Source organism: Trachemys scripta, chromosome 5, assembly GCF_013100865.1.
Source record: "Trachemys scripta elegans isolate TJP31775 chromosome 5, CAS_Tse_1.0, whole genome shotgun sequence".
In the NCBI taxonomy this organism is placed as follows: Eukaryota; Metazoa; Chordata; order Testudines; family Emydidae; genus Trachemys; species Trachemys scripta.
The window spans coordinates 37571594-37589103 of NC_048302.1; the positions used below are offsets into that span (position 1 = coordinate 37571594).

The following is a 17510-nucleotide window of genomic DNA, read 5'->3' on the forward strand; positions in this document are numbered from 1 at the left end:
CTACCAAAGTCAAACTCCATTTCATCTTTCTTACTTCTCATCTGTGAAATTATCATAACAGCAATAAACATACCTGTTCAGAAACATTTTTACACGCTGACAAAGAAACAACTCCACAGTTATCCCTGTGTAGCTCACCAAGCTGGACAAGGTCAAGGTAGCTGAATGGTTAAGGCTGCACAGTTTGAGCACAGTCTCCCTTCACTCTTACAGAGATTATTTACAGAACAGATGTAATGCTTGGAATGTAAAGAGTGTCCTGACACTGGAATGGATTAGGTTGCCAGCCAAATACTTTTCCTCCAGTGTCACCTCTCCCAGTGGGCGAGTTTACATACTCACAGGATAACAGTTTGGCTGATGTTACCAACATATTGGCCAACTTTTTAAATTTTCACTGAAGAAACTAAGAATCTAGAAAGGAAACTGATACAGAATTTCTCCTTTGTAACAGTAAATGGCTCTTTTAAGTGTGCTCTAATATAAGTGAGATGAGTATATGTTCACTTAAATGCAACCACAACCTACAAAAATGGAATATACATTGTTTTCTTTTGACCTCTCACTTGTTTTCTCTGCTCAAATTTCATAACTCTCTGACTATATATAAACATTTGGTTGACTCTCACTCAGGAAACCAAATAACGCAATACGTGAGCCTAATCAATTTAGGAAAAGATGCTCTTCCCTTTGCCACTTACACAATGCTAGATAGTCCAATAATTTTTGCCTGTATTATTAACTGCTGATCTCATTGCCATTAATAGCTCTCTATTCCCAATGGAAGCCTATACACAGCAACATACTGCCACAGATAATCCTTGATAAAAGTTAGAAAACATTATATTAGTGATTTGATTAGTATTTGTCTGAATGTCCCTATGATATTAGGATAGAAAGATGCAGAGTCACTAGCATTAAAAGTAATACCCGCCATTTGCCTAGTGTATCAGTCAGAGGCATACAAATCATAGGTATACTTTTGTCTGCTTGAATGAAACCCTTGAATAGTTGCCCATGCAGTACTGGTAATTGTTTGGGGAAATGCTCATTTTTTACACAAACAGGTGTTTGTCCATCCATGCACCCATTTTGTACATTCAAATAAGGGTTTTGTGCATACAAATGAGTGCAACCATATACTTTTCGGGTGTATTTTCAGTGATGTAATGGAAATTTAACTTTCTAAATTCAAATGGCAAGAGACACCTCTTATCTTGTATAATCTGAATATTTTTTTAAATTAAAAGGTTACAGTTGCATTTCAGTACATATGGATTTGTCCACAGCATTATAGTGCACAAATTTGAGTTTGTGCCCTAATGTTTGTCACTGAATTCAACATTTTGAAATCTGCTGGAGGTCAGAATAGTGCTAAATATCTGATACCAGCTGTAAGACCTAATGTCCAACATCAAACTGCTTTCTTTCTTCCTTCAGTACAGTTTTAACAATAAGAACCTCATTTTAAAAAATATTTTTAAAAATAAGTTTCTTCTGATTGCTAAACCAGTACTACGGCAAGAAGGAAAGTGGTTTATGATCTCTGATACTGGACTCTATACTGACAGTTGGGGCTCGACTGGTACACATTTAGCTAGAGAAACTTGCTTATCTCTTTGTCCTCTTTCCCCTGCCTATTGAAGGTCGTCTTCCTCACATAACAAGAGGAACTGCATTCTCCTTAGTTTGAGCACTGCTTGCTTCTTGTGTTATGGATGTTGTTAAGTTTTAGCAATATGGTGAAAAACAGGAGATTCAAGAAGGCTGATTTGAATAACAAACTGTAATTTCCAATAAAATGTAACAGGGTGAGAAAGGCATCTTCTCATACAAATGCACAGAAGTGTGAATTAGCTACCATGCTGCTAGACCGGGGCTGAATGAGCTGTCTGAATACTGATTTACCCTACTCCAGTGCACAGGCATTCACACAAGTCCTATATAGACTGCTCAGAATTGACTTTGATCTGTTGACAATGATCTTTTGTTCTTTCCAATGACTCTGAATGTAATTATGCATTTTGCCAAATTTGAACATTGCACAAGGGCCAATACAAAAAAGAAACAGAGTTGTCTAATAGGTAGAGGAAGACCTGGTTCTATTCTCAACTTTGCCATTAACTTTCAGTGTGACACCGGGCATTGAGCTGCTCTGTGCCTCAGTATCCCCATCTGTAAAATGAGATTAATATTAACTTCTCAGGGACATGGGGAAATTTACTTCATCAATGTTTAAAAAGCACTTGGGAGATCCTTATTTCTTTTCATTAAAAGCATTGGATTTGTTTCTGCTAGTTAAGCACTGCTCTGTGTTGGAACATCCTGGCACACAGGGAGTGAATCCATTGCTATATCTCTTAAAGGGATTTGATGTATTCCCTTTGAGTGCTGGTCAGCTTGTGAACATGTGTACTGGGGAGCATTGGGGGTGGTATATGGTCCTGTCTCCTCCCTTACTCTCCTGCTTCTGCTGTAGTGGTTTGTGCCATAGAGGGTGCATGAGGGAGCATCTGAAATACAAAGAGGCCAGAGGCTGTAATTGTTCCCACCAGCTGGATATTCCACCTCTTACATGCACAAGAAGCATCTGGCCACAGTCTGGTCCTTGTTTAGCAACAGTATATCTTATAAGGAGGTAAAGACATCTCTCCTTTGTAGTACATTGCAGAGAGGTGGGGACTTTCTACGGTATAAGTGACACTACATTTAAACAGATAAACACTCGACTACTTGCATTAAATAATTCAGCACAAAGAAATTTAGGGATAGATTTGTGCATATTGCCCAAAAAGGCCCAGATTCCCAGGCTTGGCTGAACTGCACTTAGCACAGAACCCAGAGAGAGGGGCAAAGGTGGCTTAAAATCACCTGGCACTCACACAATCCTGTTTGGCCCCTGGCACGAATTGAGAGCAGCCACAGGACTATTCTAACTGCTTTTAACAGCCCCCAAGAGGCAGCTATGCTGAACAGGGATTGCCAGAGCACAGGCTATTCTGGCCATACACTCTCCTGTCCCCTAGCATTCTCCAACATGTCCACTCTGCTGTAGGATGGAAATAGTGAGTGATATAGGTGTGGCTATTCTGACTACATCAGGCAGGGATTTCCCTTATGCCCTTTTAAGGCAGCTTTATTATCCCCCTTTTACTATAAAGACTGAGGCTTTATGAATCAGGGACTGAGGGTTTGGCCCCAAAACCTGCTTGCATTTGCTCAGTAAAATATGCAATAAGCATACAAGTATTCATAATGTATTCAGTAACAACTTTGAGGCACAATTAAGTCAGTGCACAACTACAGTTAAGTGCATTCGGTGATAGGTACTCTGGAGAGCGTGCCACAAGAACAACCATGCTGGGTCAGACCAATGGTCCATCTAGCCCAGTATCCTGTATTCCAACAGTAGCCAATGCCAAGTAGCCATATGTTCAGAGGATTGAACAGAACAGGCAATCATCAAGTGATCCATCCCATTGTCCACTCCCATCTTCTGGCAGTCAGAGACTAGGGCCACCCAGATCATGGAGTTGCATCCCTCACCCTCTTGGCTAATAGTTATTGATGGACCTATCCTCCATGAACTTATCTAGTTCTTTTTTGAACCCAGTTATAGTTTTGGCCTTCACAACATCTCCTGGCAATGAGTTCCACATGTTGACTGTGCATTGCGTGTTTGTTTTAAACCTGCTGCCTGTTGATTTAATTGGGTGACCACTGGTTCTTGTGTTATGTGAAGAAGTAAATAACACTTCCTTATTCACTTCCTCCACACCACTCATGATTTTATAGACCTCTATTATATCCCTCCTTATGTCAGTGTCTATATATAATCAGTGCAGTATGACAGCACAGAGTTGATTTATTTGGTGATACTAAGAATCCAATCCTGAAAGTCCTATGTGTGAAGAGGACTTGCAGAGAGCTCTTAACCAAGATGCAAATGTAGTCCCAGCTCTAGAAGACAAAATTAGGGGTATAGTTCCTCAAAAGCGTGCGAGCAGAAGACAAAGTACCTTCCATTGCACTAGGTGCTTCAGCGGAACTTTTGAAATAATTCTTTCTTTCCAACAACTGCACACTTTACTCCCTAACTGTGCACTTAATATGGGTTCCTTAATGTGTTTATCTCAATGCCTAAGATAAATTGCTGCCTTGGAGATCTGTTTAGTAATAATTCTGGATAAGATGTGTAAAATGCAGTTGGAAGTTATTTATAAAATACTTTTTAATTAATCAATGGTTAAAGATAGAGTTGTTAAAAAGTTAAGAGTTATTAGCTATCTCATATTGATTCAAGGAAAAGGGAACCTGCAAATTCTGCACATAGTTAGTCTACATACCGTGTTACTATTACTCTTAACTTCCCTCTCCCACTCACCTGTTATGTCTTGTCTTTATTTAGATTGTAAACTCCTCATGCAGGGATTGTCTTTATGCTTTTTGTTCAGCACCCAACATAATAAGACATTTCCTGACTGAGGTCTCTGCATGCTACAGTAAAAGAAATATTTAATCATCCCAATTAAAATGTTTTGTTTTGATTGATATGGTTAGTTTCTGTCCTTTCTACATGAAAAATACTAAGAATGTGGGATATCCTGGCCCAAATCACACCAGTGCAATCTTAATTACACTTCTGCAACCTCCAAGTCAGTGTGCTAGCTGCAAAAGCTGTCCTAGGAGAAGGGGTGTTTGTCACAATGAGACTTCAAAAAGATAGTTCTAAAACAGCACTACTGGTTTAAAAATTCTTCCTTACCTGGCCACTCAATATGAGGCTAATACATTCTCCACACTAAATCGATTGATAACTACTACATGTGCCTTCATTCTATCATTCTCACTGTAAGCCTCTGCGTTCTTGCTTTCCCAGATAGGCTTGAGCGAGAGTAAGCACTGTATAAATGGAAATTTCGGATACAGAAGGCAAAATCAATACCCAGTGCAACCATTCAAATCAATGAAATTATACCAGAGATTAATTTGGGCCATAAAGTTGTTTCAGTCCTCACAGAAGGTTTGTATGTAGGTTTAGGTGCATAGTTGCTCAGCTGCATATTAATGAGCAGTTCACAATGAAGGTGTCTGCTCAGATTCAACCCAAGATGAGATGCTCCAATTCAGTTGCCACATGTGAACAGAAGGATATAATAGGGAAAATACCTATTTTTCTATAAAGAGACTGGGGGGGGACATCATGAGGCTAGATTTTTTTATCTTAAGCCAAAGATAGTCATTGGAGAATTCGTCCTGGGCACAGGAACTCTCTGCTGGCAGAAAGATCATCTGCCACTTTTTGCGCCCCCTAACCCCAGCAAAATGTGAACGGGATAGTGTGCCTTGGGCATTCCAGGGACAAGACGTGTGCAAACTGGAAAGTTAAAGGAGGGGGCAGAGCATCACCTAGTTTTCCACAGATGTAAGCTAGAGCTGCTTCCTGGCCAGTGGCTGAGGATCAGGGAGCCACAATTGGCTTGCTCCTGTCTTCCCCCGTCTCTGCTGTGCCTTAGGGGAGTGTTGATGGGATGAAGAATCTGCCCCCATATGTCCAAAATGTGAAATATACAAGTTACTATTAGACAAGATTTCAATAACAGGAGAGGAGAGAGAGTGCTTTGTTTTCAAGCCTTAAATAAAATGTTCCATCAAAAGTCTTTCTAAAATGCTCTGCTAACCTTCATCCTTAGTTATTACCGTGGGACTCATGAACAGGCATGAAGAGGCCAGCTTATAGTCGTTTTAATGACAGAAACCCAAGACTTTGCACTTTCATTTTCTACAACAAAAACAATTGAATCTCAGTGGAAAGAGTCTGCGATTTAATGAACGAAGTCTGGCCATTAAGGCTTGAACAGTTACCAGGAAGAGTCCCACATGACTGTTGGAAACATGAAAATGAAAAGATGTTGAGCAGCTGCCTCTAAAAAAAAGGTACCAATTTCCATTCATTTTAATGAAAGCAATCTCCTGCCTCTTTTCTAGTGGGAAGTGAGGAAAGAGAAGGGGCCAAAGGTTGAAGTTAAATTGCTCCCAGCACACTTAAGCAAATTTTAGCCAACTTCCTTATAATTATTTTGAAGTTATTCTATATTTCTTTCCCAGTCATTGCTGAAACATGTTGGTCTCAAAATGAAGCTTTCTCCACAGCTGTTTATTATATCCACCTCCTTGCTATTTAAATCAGTACTTGTGACATTGCAGTAACTTCAGTGGCAGTGAACTGTGATGTTACAAATACTGGATTGGGCTGTCACAAAAGAAACTGAGCAGGAAGATCATAAAAAAGAAAAAATGTATACGAAAAGCAAAAATGGGAGAATAAATATAGAAAAGTTAGATGACAGTTTAATGGAGGTGAGGAAATAGAACAGGCCAATTCAGAGATGATTTGTAAGGGAGCTTTAGTTACACATCAAGTGGTAAGTGGGTGGAAGGGAGCTGAAGGTGGTGTAACTTACTGTACAGTAGGCTGAATGACCGGAAGAAGGTGCAAGTTACAGCAGCTTAGAGCCTCTTAGACTCACTCCTGTATTTGGCTGAAGATGTTTTAAAGCTTCCCTGAGTGTGCTGGGGGAATCCTTAAGATGGCTACAAAATACTTGATTCTTGTACACTAAGAAACCACAGAGTAAGGCAGTTGTTGTCAGCCTGGCTGAAGGAATAAGAAAAACTAATTAGTTTTTCTAATCAGACAAGGGCAAGGTGCAAATTTACTTTTCCCTTAGATTCAACAAAATAAGAAGAATGTTTTGATCAAAGAGAGGGTCTTACAGGTCAGCTCAACTAATCTGTAAAATATTACAGGAAAACTGTCACTTAAGTTTCATAGCTGATTGTGCCTTACCGAACAGAACATCAAAATACAACACAGGATCTATGTACTTGTTTGCTTGGTTGTTCTCACCTCAACTTGAAAAGTTAACAGATACCTGTACACTGTGATCTTCTGACGGGCCAGGTCCCTTAGGTGATTATGCTAAGGAAGTCTGAAGTTTTCTCTATAAAGGTTTTCTCTGGAAATGGTGAAATTCTGAACATAAATTTGTTGAGTGATGAATGCAATCTGTGTAATGCTAGAATGTGGGAGTAAGAATAGTTTTAACATATGAGTTAATACACAACTTTTTTTTTTTTTAAACAGACGTCTTAGTCTCTTTGAGAACAATTTTCATTATACTGGTGGCAAGAGTGGGGTTTTGCCTCTGTATCTTTCCCACTGGCCTCACAAAGGTAGCAATGCAGTGGTACTGGAAATGTATCCCATTGTTAATCATACAGTACTACCTCTTAAAACAGTGTGCTGCAGTGAGCACCCAGCAGCTGCTGACGAGTGTGGCGCCACATAAGAGTCTTCCATCACCATGAGATGATTTCAGTCGGAGGGCAACCTGCCAGGGCCAACCGCCCCTAAAGAGAGAATAAATAAGTTGTGTTTTTTAGTATACTAAGCAAAATGGAAGAGTAAAGGTAACTGGCAAGCTGTCTTGAGTGTACAGCCACTATTGCTACGTTGGTTTAAATAACTTAAGACATATTATTTACTGAGTAACAATTGGGAGTCCATTTAATCATGTTAGTATAGCATTCAGAATTCCATTCAACAACCCTCAAGGTTAATTTACAGACTGCTTGGACATCGAACGCTCTCAGCACTTCATCCCACTATGAATCAGTTTAATCATCCCTTCTCAGAATACATCCTTTGTGCCAAAAACATATAATCTGTGTCCCCCACCAAATATTATCCAAGTGAGAGAAGAGGTATAGCAGTTCTAATAGTTACCATATAAAAATATGCAACTGTGAGGAGAAGTCTACCATGCCAAAAATCTGGGTGTGGCGGATGGGGAGATTTCCATGAAAAACTCCCAGTCTGCTTTTCTGTTCCCATTAATGCTAACTGCCCCATCTGCCCTTGACTGGATGTAAACAAATCTTCAACATCAACGGGATTAAGGGAAAAGCAGAAACAACAAGAAATACACAGATTAGCTCCATCTCATCTCTCCACATGTGATCATCTATTCAAGATAAATCCAAACAATTTAGCAGATCAAGAATACATATTCCCAAACCTATAAAGATGGAATTGATAGTGGGATTACAAGAAAAGGACCTAGGGGTTACAGTGGACGAGAAGCTGGATATGAGTCAACAGTGTGCCCTTGTTGCCAAGAAGGCTAACGGCATTTTGGGCTGTATAAGTAGGGGCATTGCCAGCAGATCGAGGGACGTGATCATTCCCCTCTATTCGACATTGGTGAGGCCTCATCTGGAGTACTGTGTCCAGTTTTGGGCCCCACACTACAAGAAGGATGTGGAAAAATTGGAAAGAGTCCAGCGGAGGGCAACAAAAATGATTAGGGTGCTGGAGCACATGACTTATGAGGAGAGGCTGAGGGAACTGGGATTGTTTAGTCTGCAGAAGAGAAGAATGAGGGGCGATTTGATAGCTTCTTTCAACTACCTGAAAGGGGGTTCCACAGAGGATGGATCTAGACTGTTCTCAGTGGTAGCAGATGACAGAACAAAGAGTAATTGTCTCAAGTTGCAGTGAGGGCGGTTTAGGTTGGATATTAGAAAAAACTTTTTCACTAGGAGGGTGGTGAGGCACTGCAATGGGTTACCTAGGGCGGTGGTGGAATCTCATTCCTTAGAGGTTTTTAAGGTCAGGCTTGACAAAGCCCTGGCTGGGATGATTTGGTTGGGAATTGGTCCTGCTTTGAGCAGGGGGTTGGACTAGATGACCTCCTGAGGTCCCTTCCAACCCTGATATTCTATGATTCTAAGATTCAGTTCTTACATCTTCCTATAGACAGATAGAACTAGCAAGAAGGGAAGAGAGAGAACAGCAGCCAGAATATAAGTAGCAGCTAGTTTAATTTTAACAAATATCCATTTGAATAGGAATACTAGAACACAGGAATTGACAAACAGGACCAGAGCAGTGTTTCATCTAGTCCAGTGTCTGACACTAGCAAGTACCAGATGCTTCAGAGGAAAGTAGGGTAATCTGCCCTTCACATAGGTCTCATCCTGGTCTCTAATAGTTAAAAATTGACTTTAAGACCTGAAGCATGAGGTTTGATATCCCTTTCAAAAATTTTATTAGTTATGATTAAGGCTACGAGTTAGTTACGGGTATTTTTAGTAAAAGTCATGGACAGGTCACGGGCAACAACCAAAAAGTCCTATCCAGGACTTTTACTAAAAATACTCCTAACTAAATCTTACCTGCTGAGGGGGGGACGCTGCTGCTCCTGTGTGTGGGGGACAGCCCAGGGCCCTGCTGCCGCTCCAGAGCCGGGAGCGGCCGGGGGCCCTGCCGCCGCCACTCTGGGCTGGAGGGTGGCCTGGGCCCCCCCCCCCCCCCACGGCCACTCCTGGGGGTGGCCTTGGGCTCCACCTCCAGGCCGGGGGGCAGCCTGGGGCCCCACCACTGCTGCTGCTCTTCTGGGCCAGGGGACGACCCGTGGCCCCACCACTGCTCCTCTGGGCTGGGGGGCAGCCCATGGCCCCACCACCACTGCCGCTGCTTCAGACCAGGGGTGGCCCATGGCCCCACCACCACCGCTGCTCCTCCAGACAGGGGCAGCCTGGGGTGTCGCTGCTGCTTCCGGACCGCTGCTCCGGGGCAGCGCCCAGGACCAGTTGCCTGGGGCCTCCGGGTCAGCCGCACCAGCTGCTGCAGCAGTCACCGAAGTCCTGAAAAGTCACAGAATCCGTGGCTTCTGTGACCTCTGTGAAAGACTCGCAGCCTTAATTATGATAATTCTGGATATTCTTGACATCCATATAATATCCAATCCCTTTTTGAATCTGGTTAAATATTTTGCCTCAATGATTTCCTGTGGCACCAAGTGCCACAGTCTAATAAAGCATTGTGTGAAAAAGTATTTCCCTTTTATTGGTTTTGAATTTCCCACCTTTTAAATTTCATACTCTGTCCCCTTGTTCTTGTGGTATAATACTGGGAGAACAGAAGTTCCTGATCTCCTTTCTCTATACTATTCATTATTTTTTATATTTATCCCCTCTTCTTTGTCTCCTTTCTAAGGTGAACAATACCAGTCTTTTCAATCTCTCTGCATATGTCAGTTTTTCCCTGGATCATTTTTGTCACTCTTCTCTGAAACCCTCTCCTGATCTGCAATAGCCTTTTGGAGTTGGGGTGACCAATACTGTGCACGGTATTCTAAATAGGACAAACCATATTTTTATATGAAGGCTTTATAATATTCTTTGTATCATTCACCATCACATTCCTTATACCTTGTTCCTTATTCCTGTATCCATAAGATATTATGAATAGTCTTTGTGGTTGTCATAATTCACAAATATTAAGAAAACAAGTCTATCTGTACTTGCAGTTATACAAGTGTGGGTGGGTGAACATAGGGGGGCATGTTATATACCAATATGGCCACGAACCAACTACCAGTTAATGAAAAGTCTTATTTCACAGCTATATCATCATCAACAAAGTATATTTTACTTTAGAAAAATGATGTTTTTAATGCGTTAATAATACCCAACCTCCTTTCATGCTATTTAGCCTTTTACAGTTCTTTTAAATGCATAGCAGACCCACAGATCCATCGATATGGTTCACAGCTATTGTTCTGGATTTGCTTCTCAGGAGAAACTGAAATGGCTGTTTTTCTAAGGAAAGTAATTTAAGCTGATTAAAGAATAAAATTCCAATGTACCCAAAAGTGAAATGCAATATCTGACCACCGAGTTATTTTTTGATCTGGTCCTCAGATTTGCTTTGAATGTGTTCCTGCTCCCTTTCTGTGTGCTTTCTAGGAATATTCTAGTGAACAAATTCACCAGCAGGAATGTTAACTCAAACAACAAAATTTAAGTGCATATTACAAAGTATTCACATAAAGCAAATTCTGAATTCAGAATCCTAAGATTGCCCACTGGAAATCTGTCTGTAAGAGTTCCGCACAGTCGATCAAGATATTGAAACATGAAATGTGATTTGTGTGTCCAACCAATTACTCAAATTTTGAATATCGCATATGCACATCAAATGGCTCACAAAGACACTAGAAATAAAAAAACATCCTCTATGCCCCACATGAGGGCTGTACAGGAAGGACCGTAGGCAGAGTGGCTTCATGGGAATGTCTGCATAATTACTGTGTGTTACAGGTTGCCTCTACACTGCATCCTTCTTTTGGAAACATGTATTGTGCATACTATGCTAGCACAGGTATGAATAGCAGTGTAGATGGTGAGGCATGGCTTAAGCAAGTAGAGGAAAGACACACATAAAGGATGTGGGTATGTACTTGGGTACATACCCTCCGCAGCTCTCTGCTTGCCCAAACTGTGCTTCCCCGTCTACACTGCTTCCCCACTACTGGAGCCTTTCGCCACCGCAAGAAAAGACTGCAGCTACTGGGAAAGGCTCCGGCAGGAAAGAGAGGCTCCGGCAGTTCTCTCTGCTGGCGCTCTTCCCTGCCACAGAGAAACAGTCCGTCTGTTCCCCACTGCTGGAGCTCTTTACCCATTGCAGGGAAGATTCTGCCAGCCGGGAAAGACTCTGACAGAGGGGAGGCAGCGGGGAAAGGTTCATTTGCTACATACCACAGTGTGGATGTACAGCTACACGTATTGCCAGTGGCATGTAGTGTAGAAGTAGCCAGAGAAAGGTCATGATGCACCATGATGTCCCACAGAGACTGAAGATGAGGAGACAGAGGAAGAGATGTAGGCTGGAACATCAGCCTTTGGATGGGGCTGCACAAAGCTTCACTCACTCTGAATTAATTCATCCAGTTCTAACTGGCCTGGAAAAAACTACACTTGTTGAACAAAATTGTGTTCTTTGTGCCAAACTAAGCCCAACATAGCAAAATTCACATTGTTAATCTGCATTTATTTCATGAGAAGCAAAAAATTTAATCAGTAGCTAAACAAGGCTGAGGGCTTATGGCAACTGCACATCCCACAATTTTACATTGAAAATGACTTTCACTGTACTGAATATCATTTACCTTAAAGAATTTTTCCCACCAATTATCCGTTTCTGTCGACGATGCAGTAACCTCAATCCACAAACAGAAGCAAGGGAATCTAAACAGAAAATAAGGTTTAGGCCTTAAACTCCCACACAGGAACAATATACAGGGTTTGGTAGATAAAAAAAAAAAAGTGTATTTTATTTTGTTTCTTTAGTCAGTAAGGACATGATTCTGTGTTGAGTACCATCACCATCCAATGAACTCAGGGGGAGTTGTGTGCTCAGGACCTGCCTTGTAGGTTCAAACCTTATATTATTCTCAAAGTTTGTCAGTGAAATCCAATTAAAAAAACAATAATCACATACTCCTACATCAAAATTTCATTCTGGTATCTTCATGGTGGATTTTGACTCCCACATTGTTCACTCTCCATACACAGGACTCCCACACAAATATTTTTGACCCACACCTTTTAAAGGTTCTGTCTGAATATTTTCTGAATTGTGATAACTAGGCAATGAGCACTATCCCCCATGCCCTAATAGAAAGCTAAACAGGTGTTCAAACCATTATCTGCAGTCTTTTTCAGTTCACAGTGTAAGAACGAGTTACCCTTCTACATGTGATCCACTAAAAAAGAATCTTTTCATAAATATGAAGGTTATAATATGAATAATACACACAAAGAGCTGGAAATCTTTCCTTATTTATCATACCTGAAGTGATTTAACTATAAGACCAATATTCTGCTCTGAGTTACATCAGTGTAAATCTAGAGTCACTCCTTTGACTTCTACAAAGTAATTTGAGAGACAGGGTGGGTGAGGTAATCTTTTTTATTAGACCAACTTCTCTTGGTGAGAGAAGTTTTTGTGCTTATACAGAGCTCTCCAGGTCTCACTGGATGGGGATGATACTCAGCACCTTGCAGAATCTTGTCCTTACTGACTAAAGAAACTGTAAGCTCAAAAGCCTGTCTCGCTCACCAACAGAAATAGGTACAATACACAATATTACCTCACCCACTTGTCTCTCTAGTACCCTGGGACTGACATGGCTACAGTCACACTGTATACAACAAAGTAATTCCTAATTTACACGGGTGTGAGAGAAGAATTTGGCTCTCTATAGAGCTCAGTCCTCAGCTGCAGCCAATCTATGCTTGGCACAGGTGGTGGGAGGGGATAAAGGTGGTTGTTCACTCACCTTTATGCCTCCCTGGATCTGGTTTAACACCTAGCATAACTTAAAGCCCTGGCTGCACCTAACTGCAACGGTCCCCATGTGGTTAAGCTAGAGGATTCCCCTGTGCCATTTCAATTGGCTTTGTGGTTCCTTTGCACTGCCAGAATGACATAAAGAGCAAGCACCAGACCCACAGATTTTAAGGTATAGATTTTTGTTTATAAATATGTACATTTTTCTCCTGTGAGATCAGATTTTTCACTTCCTTCCTTTTCTTTTTCTAGCAATCATCATCATATACCTAGTTTTGAATCTATTGCCATAAACCTCACAAAGGTATTTCACTTTTATTACTGTTCCCGGAGGCCTTCTTGCCAAGGTAGTCGCAGATCACACCAGCATCTTCACTGTGACGGCAGTTGTGTGTTCCAATATCCTGTTTTATGCAGTCTGCCAGGGATCTCTCATTTCCTGTACATTTCACATTATCCACGTGGATTGGTCCTTTCCCTTCCCCAAAATATGCCATAGTCCTTGCTCTAGCTGAGCCTCTGCAAGCAGAACACCGTTGTTTAATTAAAATGTTTTAAGCATTGTCCTACATTTGCCTAAACTGAAATATATAGAAGAGGATGTGAGTAGGGTACTAAGGATGGAGACTGAGGTTTTATTCCAAGTTTTGTTACTACTTCACTGCAGAACTTTGGACAAGTCACTTACCTTCTCATTGCCTCTATTAACTTATTTATACACTAGAATAATAACTGACTAACTTTGGAGGATTCATTAGTTAATGTTTGTAAAATGCTTTTGTATCCTTAGCTAAAAGCTCTATGGAAAGGGAAAGGATTTTTATATTGTAATAGCATGAAACAAAAACCCATGCCACCTTTTTTTCCATAATCTGTTTAATCCTTGCCTAAACTCAGCATCTGTGTATGCTAAAAATAATTTATTTGTGTTAAGATTTTTTCCGAAAACTAAACTGGCTAAATAAGGAAGGAGACCTACAGTTTATTGGGAACTATGCCTTAAAGTATACCATACATTAATGGCAACTATGAACATAAACCAGGGCAGCATGGCACAGAAAATCATTAATAGTATATACAGAATATAACCTTCAAACTGCAGCACGTTGTACTTTTATTTTAGATGTAAAATAATAATACAGTTAGAGAAAGAGATAAATGTCATTGTTGTAATAATACTTTTGCAAAAAGTAAAGTTCAGAGTTGGATCTTTTCCAGCCACACAAACCATTAGATCTTATTGCTACCATATAATATTGGTCTTACAACTAAGTGGTGAGTCTATCAGATGGAGAATTAATCACTGTGGCATAATCTAATAGAGAAATTATTTTAATTTATTTACCAGTCAGACTTTGCTTTCCCTCAAGCACATCTAAATTGGATGCATAGCACGTTCATCCATCTCGGCAAAGCTTTAGCATGTCTCATTAATATTGTGTTTATGTGGTAGCCAAGATTATTACACACCTTTTTCTCCCAGCCATCCCACAAAAGCAGGTTCTAATGAACACACCAGGATAAGTATGATGGCCCTGATCTTCAGTTGCAGCTGCGGAGCAGCCAGGACTGGATATGTGTGTGGGGGATGGTGGGTTAAATACTTTTATGCTCTGCCAGTCCTGGACTGGCTGTGCACCAGTCAAGTTCCCCAGTGTAAGTTAGAACAGTCCCCAAACTGCTGTAAATTGCACCAGCTGCCAATGGCCCCACACAGTCAATAAAGTAGCCAGCAAAGCCCAGGCCATGTCCCATACCAATAACTGGTAAGGAGCTGCTATGCTGTCTCTGTGCCACCAGAGGATCATCATATAGGTAGCTTATCTATCTATCAATTTAGCCAAGCTTTAATCCAAATATTAGAGACTACAGTGATGCCCAGTGATGGGCATTACAGAAATCTTTAGGTATGTCTTCACTACCTGCCATATCGGAGGGTAGCAATCGATTTATCCAGGATCGATATATCGCGTCTCGTTAAGACACGATATATCGATCCCCGAACACGCTCACCGTCGACTCTGGAACTCCACCAGAGCAAGTGGCGGTAGCGCAGTCGGCGGGGGAGCCACGGCCGTCGATCCCGCGCTGTGTGGACCCCCGGTAATTCGATCTTAGATACTTTGACTTCAGCTACGCTATTCGCGTAGCTGAAGTTGCGTATCTTAGATCGATTTCCCTCCCACCCCCTCCCCAGTGTAGACCAGCCTTTAGATTTGATGGAGTTCATCAAATTTATCCTGGGTGTAACTCCATTGAAATCACCAGAGATTAATTTAGCTTCATAAGGGCCCATTTCTGCAAAGTGCTTCAGTAGCAGTTGAGGACATGCAAAATCTTGAAGTATTGGGCCCTAAATCTGTAATCACCACTAAAAAAAACTTGTGTGAAGCCATTTTGAAATATGAGCTTTTTCATAGGATGTCTAAATCCTGAACTTGGATGATGAAAACAACATTTAAGTACATGAGACAGACATTTATCTGGATAGGTATCAGGCTGAGTATCCATTTGTGGGATTTAAGGCATTTTATTAAAATTTGAAAGTCTGATCCTTACAGATTATGGGCAATACAGTAGCATTTCACTAATGACTGGAAGGCCCATTGTGAATGACTGAATTTTGCAAATTAGCCAGCGAGTGAACAAACAACAAAAAAGCAAGAATAATTCATCTCATCCACTTTGTTCATTTATGTGTTGATTTTTAATTACTTATGATAATGCTTCATAGTGTATTAGTAAATGTTCTGTAGTGTATTGTGTATAAGAGTACAAAGTATTAGTGATCTAAGACATTCCTGCTGGCTTTGCTGAGAAGTGGGTGAGCACACAAGAACACTCTGTGTGAGTGAGAGAATTACAAGTTTGCAGATTAGTAAAATGCAAGTTAGGGTCATTTTGTTGAAATGTACTGAGTGCTGAAGAGCTGTAGGGTGTTGTTATATTATACCATGTGCATATATTTTCAACTAAGGTACGCTACATCTACACAGCAATAAAAAACCCTTGGCACGGAGTCTCAGAGCCTGGATCAGCTGACTCAGGCTTGGGCTAATAAGCTGTTTAACTGCAGTTTGTAGACGCTTGGGCTGGTGCCCTGGCTCTAGGACCTTACAAGGTGGGAATGTCCCCGAGCTCAGGCTACAGCCTGAGCCAGAACATCTATGCCAGAATTAAACAGCCCTGCAGCCTGAGCCCAGGAGCCCACGTCAGCTGGCATGGGCCAGCTGCAGATTTTTAACTGCAGTGTAGACATACCCTTCCCTGAGGCCTACCCCCCTTCACAGGATTTCAGAGCCTGGGCTCCAGCTGGAGCCCAAACGTCTACACTGCAATTTTTAACCCCACAGCCTGAGCCCGAGTCAGCTGACCCGGGCCAGCCATGGCAGTGCTGCAGGTCTTGTAGAGCAGTGTAGACATACCCTAAGGCTACATTTTGAAAAGGAGGACATTAGTATGTGTCCAAAGGGATAACTGTATGTCCAGTGAGAAGCATGAGTGCATTTGTGCAGACTAACATTTCAAACAGGGATGTTTAATAATACCAAATTAGGCAGAAAAATAAATAACACCCCCAGTGTTGGGAGGGAGTAGCACAGACGCAGCTGCACAGGCTCCGCACCAGCTGGGGATTCCATAGTAATGGAAGAATCCCCTTCCACTGGAGAGCAGCACAACATGGCTGGATCAGGGGCCAAGGATCTCTAATGTCCATATAATTTAGAGTGGAGAGTGGTGGGTGAAATGTTCCTCTCTTTTCAGACTTGAATATGCACATCTATATTCCCTATGTGGATTTTTGACCACACTCTAAAGAGGAGGAATAAAAAGGGAATGCAGAATAAAATAAGTGAATTACAAAAATCTGCAAAAGACAAATTTAGAAAACAGCTGACAGAGTTGGTAGCACAAAGTCAAGCTGTCCCTAGACATTTTAATTTGTGTGACCTGCACGTACATGCCAGATAATCCAAAGCCTCGCTGACTTTGGAAGCATTATAGGACAATCTTTACATAATGGGTTTAGAATGATTTGTTTAACTTGTTAGCCACAAACAATGTGTCTCTTCTTGTTCCAAATCCTCCCCCCACACCTCTCTGAACAATTATATTGATTGCAGATACATACACACGACACAAGGAACATACAAACTCCCTGATTTCTGTGGGGAGCTGATGTGTCCATATATAGTATCACAAAACAGTGACAAATTCCAGGCTTTTATTGCAAAATCAGATCTACTTTGGCGATCTCCCTTTAAGAAAACTTTGTCAAGAGCATCTAGTAATGTTTAGTGAGGTATTT

At 41.3% G+C, this 17510-nt stretch overlaps 1 protein-coding gene across 7 annotated transcripts in view; it reads right to left on the bottom strand.

The window, feature by feature from the left end:
- The window catches only part of PRSS12 (serine protease 12), a 65649-nt gene that overhangs the window by 10393 nt on the left and 37746 nt on the right, over positions 1 to 17510 (bottom strand). For 3 of the 7 annotated variants that reach the window (XM_034771014.1, XM_034771011.1, XM_034771016.1), the window contains 3 exons: positions 13515 to 13720; positions 12018 to 12096; positions 7291 to 7413 (listed from right to left, as the gene is read on the bottom strand). In XM_034771014.1, coding sequence (XP_034626905.1) covers positions 7291 to 7413; positions 12018 to 12096; positions 13515 to 13720 — 408 coding nt within the window. Of the gene's footprint in view, positions 1 to 6464; positions 6659 to 6935; positions 7080 to 7290; positions 7414 to 12017; positions 12097 to 13514; positions 13721 to 17510 lie in introns of all 7 variants that reach the window. The other 4 variants (XR_004645790.1, XM_034771015.1, XM_034771013.1 and 1 more) reach the window with 4 other exon arrangements.